The sequence below is a fragment of the Palaemon carinicauda genome, chromosome 8 (genome assembly GCF_036898095.1).
Source record: "Palaemon carinicauda isolate YSFRI2023 chromosome 8, ASM3689809v2, whole genome shotgun sequence".
NCBI lineage: Eukaryota > Metazoa > Arthropoda > Malacostraca > Decapoda > Palaemonidae > Palaemon > Palaemon carinicauda.
Genome location: NC_090732.1, coordinates 77,885,389 through 77,898,653, shown reverse-complemented (window position 1 = coordinate 77,898,653; position 13,265 = coordinate 77,885,389). Strand labels below are relative to the sequence as shown.

At 40.8% G+C, this 13,265-nt stretch overlaps 1 protein-coding gene across 2 annotated transcripts in view; it reads left to right on the top strand.

Annotated features, from left to right (window-relative positions):
• Pdk1 (Phosphoinositide-dependent kinase 1) overlaps positions 1–13,265 on the top strand; it is a 776,015-nt gene that overhangs the window by 397,663 nt on the left and 365,087 nt on the right. For both annotated transcript variants that reach the window (XM_068378675.1, XM_068378674.1), the window contains exons 8-9: positions 1,729–1,835; positions 2,087–2,240. In XM_068378675.1, the coding sequence (XP_068234776.1) occupies positions 1,729–1,835; positions 2,087–2,240 (261 nt within the window). The remainder of the gene's footprint in view (positions 1–1,728; positions 1,836–2,086; positions 2,241–13,265) is intronic.

Genomic DNA, 13,265 nt, shown 5'->3' with positions numbered 1-13,265 from the left:
TTGGCTTCCGGGGCAAGAATTTCTGAATTGGCAGCCTTGTCGAGAGACCCGGGTCATATTGACTTTCTGCCTTCAGGGGAGGTCCTTCTTTCTCCTAACAAATTCTTTTTGGCTAAGAATGAAGATCCTCAAAACAGATGGACCTCCTGGAAAATTGTTCCCCTCACGCAAGATCCGTCGCTGTGCCCTGTCACTACTCTTAGGTCTTATCTATCCCGGACCTCCTCCAACTCCTCGGGGCCTCTATTCGTTAGAGAACAAGGCGGTACCATTACTATTAAAGGGATCAGGCAACAAATTTTGTATTTTATTAAACAAGCTAACCCTGACTCTTTTCCTCTTGCACATGATATCAGGGCGGTTGCCACCTCGGTGAACTTCTTTCACCACATGAATTTTACAGACCTTTCCAGGTATACAGGGTGGAAATCACCGTCAGTGTTCAAGAAACACTACCTTAAACATTTGGAAGCCCTAAAATTTTCTACAGTAGCCGCAGGGAGCGTAGTTACTCCCGAGTAACTCACAGGTTAATGCCTTGACTCTTTATCTCTCCCTCTTACCTGCCTCATTTATACCCTATTGTATTCGTTGGTCTCGCACCTGAATACTGTTATTATATTTGTAAAATTTATGCTCCTGAGTATCTGTATATATTATCACTCACGGCATTATTATACCTACCTTATTGGATTTATGTTCATATTTAAGATACCCTTATAATTGTTTTTTGGTACTCATCTCTGATTAAAGCATCCTGTATTTCTCTTACGCTTATGTTTTTTCCTTTATTTTGCAAGTTTGGTGACATTTTTCTCTTGTATAGATTCACTGGGCGGCACAGGTTCGAGCCCAGAAAAGGGATTTTGACGTAGGAAAAATCTATTTCTGGGCGAAGGACCTGTGCCGCCCAGTGAACCCTCCCAGCTCCTCTCCCTTGGAGTCCCCAAACTTTGGGTGCTAAGGAGTTGGGTTCTGAGCGGATGCATTGTAGTAGTACCGAGTGAGGTTGAACGGCTCTCCTCTATTGGGGTTCTCTGTCGTGGATTAATCTAAATAGTGCGGGACCTCTGGATTATACGCCCAATTTTATACCGACACCAATAGGTGAGCGAGCTAGTTAACCTAGCACTCCTTTACATTTTTTCTCTGGTATATTTAGCAGTAAATTACCTAAGAATAAGTGCTTAAATGGAGCTTATTCACTGGGCGGCACAGGTCCTTCGCCCAGAAATAGATTTTTCCTACGTCAAAATCCGTTTCATAACAATAGATCAATCTCAAATCTTCCACAGATGAAGATTTTTAAGATTCTACAAATTAACAGTGGACATGTTGAGTAAATGAATTTGGAGCTAGAGTGTTTAGTCAGGTAAAGCAGTGTTAGTTGGGATTAAACACTTGGGTGGGCCACTACCTTTAACCTTAAGCTTCTGAATATCATTTGCTTATAATTAAAAGGAAGTATGTTTTGAACTAAAGTATTCATTTTAAGAGAAAATATCAGACTTCTAGAAGAAAATATTAGAATTTAGATGGCATATGATAGATGTTAAACTTACCAGAGGAAACATGTTTTGGCATGTATATACTTGTTGTAAACCCCATTATCATACAGGTGTTATTTTTTTCTGGAAATATAAAAGAACTGTCTTTTCATAACTCTTCTGTTTCAAATACTGTACCTCATAATTAAAACATTGGTTATTTTTGTTTATCTTCCTATAGAGATTTGAAACCTGAAAATATCCTACTAGATGAAAAGATGCACATCAAAATCACAGACTTTGGATCAGCAAAAATTCTCACACAAGAAGAAATTGATGGGGTGGATGGTAAGTTTTGTTTGTTCTCTTTTATTTCAAAGTTTACAGGGTTATGTATGGCTCATGTAAAATATGTGGTCATAATCTGTGCTGTTTTATGTAGTTTTAATTAAAAACTGTGTGTCCATTGTGATTGCATTCATGAATGGTTACCCGACATTAGCGAAAAATTTCCCAAAGATGTAATTTCGCTGCATTTAATTTCATATTGTATTGTTTGTTATTTAATCTTTTAATATTTCTTATTATTTTCTCAACAGATGGGAGAGGACGAAAAAACAGTTTTGTTGGTACTGCACAGTATGTTTCGCCAGAATTATTAGAGAATAAAAGAATAGGGCCATCTTCAGATCTATGGGCATTAGGGTGCATTATATATCAAATGGTTTCTGGACTTCCTCCATTCAGATCGAGGTAATTTGTTGAGGTTTTTATAAGTAGTATTTAGTTTGATGTCACAAGGATGGATGTAGCACATAGTGTTCCATAATTGTGGGTCTTGACCTATTTAGTTGTTAAAGCCTAATTTCTGAAATTTAATTAGATGTATTTAAATTCTCTCTCTCTCTCTCTCTCTCTCTCTCTCTCTCTCTCTCTCTCTCTCTCTCTCTCTCTCTCTCTCTCTCTCTCTCTCTCTCATATGTTCACTGAATGTTAAAATTCCTCTAAAACCAGGTAAAATTCCTCTAAAACCAGGTAGTTGATTGGTTCATGTAATATGTTCATATTGTATAATATGCATGTTTAATTCTAGTGAAATGACAAGAAAAGGAAACTTTTAAATTATAAAATCTTCCTGGTACTTAACCCTTTTACCACCAAAGGACGTACTGGTACGTTTCACAAAACCCATCCCTTTACCCCCATGGACGTATCGGTACGTCCTTGCAAAAAAAACTGCTATTTATATTTTTTTTTTATGTTAATATCTCTAGCGTTTATTTTACTTTTTATTATCTAAAGTCCCTTTACTTGTTATTGATATTATCATTATAAGGCATTTTGCGGATCATCCCCATTAGTTCCAGCTTTCATGTAAGTTTATTTAAGTTTGTGGGATTGTGAATTTTTTGTTTATAGTCAAGCCCAGTCATAGATGTATTGGCATACCAGGTGAGTTATGTAGTAACTGTTCCTATACTAACAAATCTTCCGTTATTTATTCGGATGATCTTTCGGCGAAGCTGGAAAGTAGCCATTAGACTTGAAGTGCGAGGTGGCAACCCTGCCTAACCGCTTGAGCGGGTAGGCTGGGGGTGGTTGGGGGGTATCCAGCCACCCTCTATGTACGAGTATACTCTCACAGCAGTGAGGTACGTCACTTTTTCTTTTGGCTCGGTAAAGATCGGATATGTCCTCTCTCTCCCTAGACTGTCATAAGACTTTTTTATCTTCTTTTTCTTTTCAGTTGTGCGTGTTTTCTCTCAATCGTCCTCATGTGAACCTGTCCAAGGCATGAAAGTGCTGTGTGCGGTACCTTCATGTCATCGTTGGAGACCGATCCGCACTCTTTTATGTCCTTCTTTCAGAGGGCATCGATGCGAGCTAGGTTTCCCCTGCATAGAGTGTAGGGAGTGGCTTGCCTCCCAATGGGAGAAATTTGCATGGTGCCAGAAGAAGAAGGCCAAGCGCGATCTTTCTCCCTCAGGGGCGAGGAAAGCGCTTTCTTCTTCGACTCCCACCCGCAAATCTCTTTCAAAAGCTCCTTCTTTCTCACACTCTTCTGAGGGACATTCGAGTAGGAGCGCAAACCGACTAACTCCTTGGCAACCCCGGGGTACTGGAGTGGTTGTTTCTTTCCCTAGAGGAGCAACTTCACCTCCAGCTGCTGGGGAGCCCTTTTCCCTTTCAGATCTTTTGTAGATGTGGCCAACATTAGGGATTTTGGGACTCCCTTCGAAGGAGGAGTTGCTGCGTCTCCTTCAGCGCAGTGCTAAGATGGATCCATCTTCAGAGGCTTCAACATCTCACACTCTGGAACTGTGCGAAGTCCATCTTTCGTCCTCTCCTGGCTCTTCCATGTGCGGAAGAGGTGATCGCTCTCATTCGCCTCTCCAATGCCCTCCTGATGACGACGAAGCCTTTCTCCATCTTGGGACCTCGTCGTCCTGTAACCCTCAACCCTTTGTTTCTCCGTGCAGGAACCCGCAGGTTGCAGGTGTTGATCATCCGGGGACCAGCACTTCTACCTCCAGCAGCGCTAAAGGATGAGCATTGCCATCGCCTCACCCTTATGGACACTCTTACAGGAAGATCTGATTGATCGGAGGTCATCATGATCCGAATGACATCTGAACGCTCTTCTTCTAGAAGGGGTTCACGCTCTATTGCTTCACGCCCACAAGACCTCAGGTCTCAACACACTCCTCTGAGGCGTTCCTCTTCATGAGAAGTCTCGCGATTGCGTTCTGCACGATCATAAGTACATTCTAGACCAGCCCTGTGCAACCTGCGGCCGTCAGGGCTTTCACTGCGGCCCTTTCTCCTAAGAATAGATAAGCTATAGTGCGGCCCTGAGAGAGAGAGAGAGAGAGAGAGAGAGAGAGAGAGAGAGAGAGAGAGAGAGAGAGAGAGAGAGAGAGAGAGAGAGAGAGGAGTGAGTGAGTGAGTGAGTGAGTGAGTGAGTGAGTGAGTGAGTGAGTGAGTGAGTGAGTGAGTGAGTGAGTGAGTGAGTGAGTGTGTGTGTGTGTGTGTGTGTGTGTGTGTGTTACCAACTACAGCCCACCGAAGGTTTGACTTATTTCAAATTCTTGTGTACTAATTTTATCATCTTTTTTCTATTTCATTCACTAATGTACAGATTTTAATTATACTTCATAAGAACAGAAAATAACATATTACATAAAATTTTTAATTATTAGTACATAATGGATTGAATGACCCTTTGCTGTCTGTCTATGAGTCTAACACGTATGCTTCATGTACTGTAGTATGGTACGTGTGTTCCCGCCTGATAGTACTGCTGAGCGCTGTCTCACCAGTCTCCCTTGTGGCTTCATTTGTTGTGGTTGAGTTGTGATTACTGGTACTCTAAGTCAAACTCTTAACTAAGTTGTTTATGTTGCAGTTTTATGATTTGATTTAGAAAACTTGCAAGCAAAAAATTTTGATTATTATATATGTCTTCTGAGATTTAATATAAATTATATTGCAATCGATTACATTTTTCTTGATTAAAGGTTTTAATTAAAGAAAATGTATTAGATTGTAATATAATTGATACCGTATTTTCAGCAAAAAATTTTAATTCTCAAAATATTTTGCTTGCAAGTTTACTAAAGCCAATCACAAAACTACTACATAAACAATTTAGTTTTCAAGAGAAATGAACTGAATTATATTTATACATAAAATGAGGGGGGAAAGTATTGTGCTTTGTGTGCCATGAAATCATTTCTGTTTTAAAAGACTATAACATCAAAAGACACTACATCACAAAGCACAAAGAATAGGAAAATATGACAGGGAAAGCACGCAAAGAAAAAATGTCATTCTTGCAGAAATCTTTGAAAGGACAACAGTCAGTGTTTATAAAGAAAGTTAAGGAATATGATGCATCTCTCAAAACAAGCTTTTTGATTAGTCAAATCCTTGCAAAACGACTCAAGCCCTAGTTAAAGAATGTTTTGTGTGTATCCTCAGACAATATGTTTCCTAACAAAAAGAAACTAGTTGAAAACATATGGCTTTCAAGATATAATGTTGCTAGAAGAATAGACAGTCTTTCAGGGAATATTGAAAGTACAATGGCCAAGAGAGGTAGTGCTTTTTCTTCATACACTGTTGTTCTTGATGAGAGTTGTGACACTGCAGACACTGCACAACTGGCTGTGTATATTAGGGGTGTTAACAATGACTGTGATATCACAGAGGAAATGGCTTCACTACAAAGCATGAAGGGGACCACAACAGGACAAAATATTTTTGATGAGTTGGAAAAAGTATTGGCAAGGTTTGGACTGGACTACACTAATTTAGTTTACATTACAACAGATGGTGCATTTGCGATGTCTGGTCAGAAAAATGGGGTTGTTGGATTACTGAAGACTAGAATGGGGTCTCAAAATATTGACCCAGGTTCACTTATTATCTTGCATTGTATCATACATCAGGAAGCTTTATGTGTAAAGGCAATAAACTTTCAGCATGTGACTAATACTCTTGTAAAAGCTGTCAATTTCATTAGGTCAAGAGGTTTAAATCACCGTGAGTTTCAGCAGTTAATGGTAGACATTGATGCAGAGTACAGTGATATGAAGTATTTTTGTGAGGTAAGGTGGCTAAGCAAAGTAGGTATGTTGAAGAGAGCATATGATCTTTTGGAAGAAATTGAGCTGTTCCTATATATGAAAGGTAATGCTATCCCTGAATTGAGAGATAAGAAATGGAGATGTGATTTAGCATTTTTAGTAGATATAACTGAACATCTTAGTGCACCGAATGTTAAACTTCAAGGAAAAGATCAACTAGTGAATGAGATATTCTCACTGATCAAAGGCTCCCAGATAAAATTGTGTCTGTGGGAGTCACAAATCAGAAACCAAAATCCAGCCCACTATCCTACACGGAAAACCATGACACTAGCAACCTTCAGTATCAGAAGTATGGCGACAAGTTGGCAGTCTTACGAGAGGAATTTTCCGAAAAATGTGGTGACCTCAGGAAACATTCACAAGCCATTGAAGTCTTTGCTTCTCCTTTTTCTGTGGATGTGACAGCAATTCCCGAGGACATGCAAATGGAAATAATTGAACTGCAGTGTAGTAAGGAACTAAGAAAGAATTTTGATGATAATTCAGAATACCAATTTTATAAGAAGCATGTATCAGTAACAGTGTATCCAAAACTCTGCTCATGCGAGGAAAAGGATGGCAGTTTGGTAGCTCATATGTATGTGAGCAAGTTTTTTCAAAAATGAATCTGGTCAAAAACAAGTATAGGTCTACACTTAATGATGAACATTTGGAAAGTACCCTGCATGAAGCCACATCCTCCATACAGCCTGATATTGATGAGTTGGTGTCCCAAATAAAACATCAACCATCTCATTAAGGTAATTTTTATGTTAATCATCCCAGTTAACCAATAGTATGTAATTATTTATGTTTTTACATTTTAATAATAAGATATGGTAGCCTTTCATTTGCTCATTTTAATAATAAGGTAAGGTATGGTAGCCTTTCATTTGCTCATTTATAGTAAGGAAAATACTTTTGTATCGGACATTTCTTATTTTTGTGATCCCAATATAAATAAAATCAGTAACAAGCTAATTATCTATCTTTATCAGTATAATCTCAGATAATATATCTTTGATCGTACTGAATAACATGAAATAGTAAGGCTATGTGGCCCTCCATACCAACGGAGTCGTGACTAGTGGCCCTTTGAGAAAAAAGTTTGCACACCCCTGTTCTAGACCGAGGTCCACACACTTGAGTTTTAGGTCTGCGATCTAGATCATGAGGACGACGCTCCCGTTCACGCTGGCGAGGATACCGTTCACGAGAACAACGTTCACGTTCACAAGGCCAACGCTCATGTTCGTGAGATAGGCATACGAGATGTTCAAGCCATTCTTGAACAAGAGCTATATGCTCCCCTTCACGAATAGCTTGTTCACGATCACGAACCGCGCCTTCGCGATCCAGGTCTAGATGTTCCTCATCTAGAGGTAGAGGTAGACGCTCACGCTGTCCATCAGCGAGTAGCCCCTCAACCCGACCTTCTCCCAAACGACCTCTGACAGAACCTGATCGTGAGAATGACCACTTCTCAGACAGAGATTCAGCTAAACCCCCAGTGACTTTTACCGCCTGAGGAGTATTAGCAAAGCGCTCGCCTATGCGACGCTATGAAATGCTTCCACTGCGACACGTTCTCCAACAATAAGAGGTCCTCTCTGCCAACTTCGTTGGATGTAGGTACTTCTTTGAGGGAGCAGGAAGGCTCCTAGTGCTCCTGGTGCAAGAACTTCTGCTCGTGAATTGCGCCTGTTCACGCGTGAGACACAATTTTGCGCGCGAATCTCGTGATTTTGAAAGCAAATCGACGATTTCCACGAGCAGTTCACGAGCAGATGTGTCGGAACCGCAAGCAAGTGCAGTACCAACACCTTCGGCCCGGTCTTCAGCTTCTTCCACCTCCAGTGGCAAGCCGACACCCTTTCCAGGGGGTTTCAAGGAGCTACCGAGAGAATGTGTTCCTCTGCCCCAGAGACTCTCCCCTGCGTTGACTGAAGCTTCTTCTAGAGTTCCCGCCTTGGGACCTTCTTCTCGTAGACCTCCAAGGAACGCCCAGGGCTTACCTAGAGGAACAGAACTTCCTGTATGGGTGAGTACTTTTCTCACCATGCTGCTTATGTCTGAATGTGGCTCGTCCACCGCCAAAACCTCTTGACTGCTCCAGTCAAGGCGACCCCGAGTATTCCTTTGGAACCCTCGTCAAGTTCGTCTGTTGGGAGTCAAGATCTTAGAAGGATATCAATGTCGGACAAGGCTTGCAGATCGCGTGCAGAAGGTCCTCAAGCTTCTGACTCCTACCCTTTACTCCAGTGAGCGAATGCAAGGGAAACCATGACCAAGAGACAGAAAAGGAGGATGAGAGACGTAACTCCACCACACGCCGACATAATCCGCCTTGGGACGAGTAGGGACTTGGGATCGCCCAGGGAGATAACATCCATCCCTTCAATCCTCAAGAGATTGAGGTAGTGCTTCTGGACCAGCGTCCAATTTTCTTACTTCCTCCAGAGGAGGAGCCTTCAACCCCTACTGCCAAAGCCTCGTCATGTGCTTAGAAGACCTAGCAAATTCTCCCTCCTAAGACCGCAGAGGAACGTCCTGTGCATAGGGAATCAAAGGACACCAAGACGAAACCCAAGAACGCTGCGGCAAGGGAAGCTCGTATGGTTGAAGCACAAAGAAGGTCCCTTGTGGTGGGTCCCTCTAGTGATATAGTTGACGACCCTGACCTACCTCAGACTTTGGATTTGAGCCTGGAGGTGGACGACCTCTTGGATTCCGATGACGAGAATCTTCCAAAAGAGGCTAGTCTGAACTACCACTTTTAACAAGAAAGAGGTTAGTCGGAGCACACCTTTTGGCAGGTCCTTGCTTGCATGAGTGCCATCAATAGGCTGTTTACTCCTGGTTCCACCACCCAGGAGGGGAAGGATAGGGTTCTCGATGAAATATTCGAGACCCAGAAGGCTTCTAGGTCCAGCGCCTCTTTGCCCTGGTCTAAGGGTTTGACAGCCGCCAAAAGGAAAGCTATCGCCCAGATAGTTGGAACTTCTAGTTCCTTGAGGGCAGGTTCCTCCTCTTGTTCACTTCCACTTCCTTTTGTTTTACAAAGGAAGTGTTACGAGATCAAAGGGGAAACCTCACTCCACCATGTCCCTCTACCCTTCAGTAGAGTCTAATGAAGGGTCTTCCGACTCAAACCCTCTTCTCTGTGAGGGCCTCCCTCTCGGCAATTAAGCTCCTGAACATAGAGAGAGGCGCGAAGTACGGCATGCAGACTGCTTTGTGGCTTGATCTATGGCTAGGATCCTGGGGCTTCATGGTCCACTCCCACGATCTTTCGAAGGAGTCGGCTAGGAAGACTTTAGAGTCTTTCCTGTTGTTGGGTACCCGAACTCTTGAGTTCCTGTCGTACCACGTTGTTAACATGTGGGTGAATGCCATACTCTAGAGAAGAGATACCGTCATTGGGAAATTCCATAAGCAGGTGCCAAAAGTGGAAGTCTCCCAGTTGAGGAATTCGACCCTTGAGTGTTCTCTTTTTGTTCCAGAAAAGATAGAGAGGGCTGCTGAGCTATGGAGGAAATCATCAAACGATTCTCTCTTCCTTAGGGCCATGACGTTGAGTCCCTATGGTAGACCTTCCCAGTCATCTCGGACTCAGCAAGTACCTTCCTCTTCTCACCGGTCAACTTCTAGGTACCCCGGACCTTCTAAGGTGTCTAAGTGGCCCTTTCCATCCAAAGGCCAGAAAGAGTCCAAGTATTTCAGAGGAAAGAAAGGAGGAAAGGGAGGTGGCTTAGGTGGTTACTCCCATTAGGAATGGCATTCCTCCTCACCTACCACCTGTGGGAGGGTGCTTACAGCGCCTATGGCAGAGGTGGCAGCTTCAGGGGACAGAACTCTAGACTCAAAGCTTCAGGGGGCAGAACTCTGGACTGTCAAAGTGATCACTCTAGGGTATCGCGTCCTGTTCTTTCAATCTCTCCCTCCTCTGACTCGGGATCCATTGCATCTAAGTTTCTATGCAAAGGGATCCGCAATGGACCTGGCTCTTAGGGCCAAAGGCTAGACCCTGCTGCAGAAGGGTGCTCTCCAAGAGGGTGCGGACGGTTATCCAGGCTTCTGCAGTCAAGTTTTTCTTGTGAAAAAGGTGACTGGAGGCTGGTGACCAGTTATGGATCTCTGTCCTCTGAACAAATTTGTGCAACAGACTCGGTTCAGAATGGAGACGGTAGACACAATCATTCAAGCGGTTCATCCAAGGGACTTATTGTGCACACTGGATCTGAAGGATGCATACTTCCAAATCCTAATCCATCCGTCTTCAAGGAAGTATTTAAGATTCATACATGAAGAAAAGGCATACCAGTTCAAGGTTCTATGCTTCGGTCTGCAACATCTCCTCAGGTATTATTATTATTATTATTATTATTATTATTATTATTATTATTATTATTATTATTTCTAGCTAAGCTACAACCCTAGTTGGAAAAGCAAGATGCTATAAGCCCAAGGGCTCCAATAGGGAAAAATAGCCCAGTGAGGAAAGGAAATAAGGAAATAAATAAATGATGAGAATAAATTAACAATAAATCATTCTAAAAACAGTAACAACGTCAAAACAAATATGTCCTATATAAACTATTAACATCAAAAGCAGATGTGTCATATATAAACTATGAAAAGACTCATGTCAGCCTGGTCAACATAAAACAATTACCCCAACTTTGAACTTTTGAAGTTCTACTGATTCAACTACCTGATTAGGAAGATCATTCCACAACTTGATAACAGCTGGAATAAAACTTCTAGAATACTGTGTAGTATTGAGCCTCATGATGGAGAAGGCCTGGCTATTAGGAATAACTGCCTGCCTAGTATTACGAACAGGATAGAATTGTCCAGGGAGATCTGAATGTAAAGGATGGTCAGAGTTATGAAAAATCTTATGGAACATGCATAATGAACTAATTGAATGACGGTGCCAAAGATTAATATCTAGATCAGGAATAAGAAATTTGATATATCTGCTTCGAAGGTAAAGATCCATATCTTTAAACCTTTAAACTTTACTTTACATCACTGCTCCCATTTTTGGTTTTGTTTCTAATTACAACGTAAGATACCTGTCCAGCATCTCACTGGGGTCACTGGGATGGAGTCGGAACAGAGCCTAAGAGTGAGATGACTATAGACCTGACAAAGCTAGAGTAGGCCATAAATTACTTTTAATTTCACGTGTGGAGTTCTCCGGCCTTTGGACAGTAAAATTTCCCCCTTTTGTATTTAAGAGTGACGGTTAGTAAACTGTGGTAGTAAAGATATTAGCAGGGTGTTTGTGCCCCCAGTGTAAGTGCTCATTATCCTCCCCTGTTGATCTTTGTGTAACTGCCGTAGGGAGACTTTCCCGGACTAAGTTCCCACTCATACATTTAAAATAAGTTCTCCACAGCATTCACAAATACAGTCAAGCCTCCTTATTCGCAATAGTTATGTTAAAAACGGATGTGTGATCAGCGAATTTTCACAAATAAATACTACATTAGGGATGTCTAACTCCTAACCTAAAAAGTCACTGCCATTTGCCACCAGCGGGTGCCTGAGCTGATATTTAACACAGTAGATACTGCCCAATATTGTTTTAATTTGGTTTCTACAACAGTTTGTAATCATATGTACAGTACATTTGTACACTACGTACTGGACAAAGTAAGGTTACAGTACAATATTGTGCTAAGGTAAAGTTTACCAAGTCGTCATCATCCCCTATTGTTTTTACTAAACAAAAGTTTTTTTTTTTATCTAGTAATACTGTACTGGAACCTGATACTCACTGATACAGTACTGTATATTACTGAGATATATATAGAGTATATAATATTACTACAGTACAGCTTAACTGGACTTAATGTAGGTGTTCTGTATTTTTGTTCAAGACTCGTAGCCTAGTCCTAGGCGCTACTTTAGAAGCAGGACACAACTTCTTATGTGTTGTCTCTTGCTCAGTATGTTTTCTATACTTTCTTAAACAGAAATACAGCTTATTTTATAAACTAAAAATTTAAACATCTCGATGATAATTGTTTTTTTTTAAGGAAATAAATAAAAACTGTGCATTTGATTACTTTTCAACAACTGATCTCTCTCTCTCTCTCTCTCTCTCTCTCTCTCTCTCTCTCTCTCTCTCTCTCTCTCTCTCTCTCTCTCTCTCTCTCCCCCGAATATTCGATTTTGTTTCGGAAGCATCTTTGCATTTTAGAAAATTATGATTATTTAAATAGCCAATTGAGCTTTATTAAAACTCTTATGTACTTTTATTTTAAATTTTTGGTGTATTTTAACAATCTTAAGTATTTTGGGTGCCATGATCAGATCAGCTGATCTGATTATGGCACCCAAAATACTTAGATTGATAAATTACGCCCAAAATTTAAAACTAAAACACAAATGTTTTATTAAAGCATAATTAACAATTTGAATAATCATAATTTTCTAGAATGCAATTATGTTTCCGAAACAAAACCAAATATTTAAATAGAGAGAGAGAGAGAGAGAGAGAGAGAGAGAGAGAGAGAGAGAGAGAGGAGAGAGAGAGAGAGAGAGAGTGAGTATTAGTTCTCTATTATTCAATGTCAGGATGCTAGAAAACTTCAAATCATTCATATCTCTCTCTCTCTCTCTCTCTCTCTCTCTCTCTCTCTCTCTCTCTCTCTCTCTCTCTCTCTCTCTCTCTCTCTCTCTAATCAATGAAATTTTAGCTTCTCTATTGAGGCTTCATAATCAAGCACCTCTGAGCTAAAAACTATAAAATATCATGCATCTGGTTAACGTTATGCGATTCAACTCACAGTACAAGTAAATGAAATATGAGAGAAGCATTTTAAATAAAACTATTGGAATTAATATGTAAATATGAAATATCCTTTGGTAGCATGCCTTAATAATAAGGGAGTTATTTGATCCGAAAATTGAGGTTAATGACGGACTAGGCAGGGTTGATCAGCTGATTTGAATGTAAACAATGCATTGAATTATAATTAGCTATGTTTTTAATCATGATTATGATACTAAAATGGGAATAGGTTATATCAGGGAGGTAATTCTGTGAAAGTGAATGGTCATATCAGTGGGATAATATCGTGAAAGTGAATATAGGTTAACGACGGACTACTCGGATTTGATCTGCTGATTT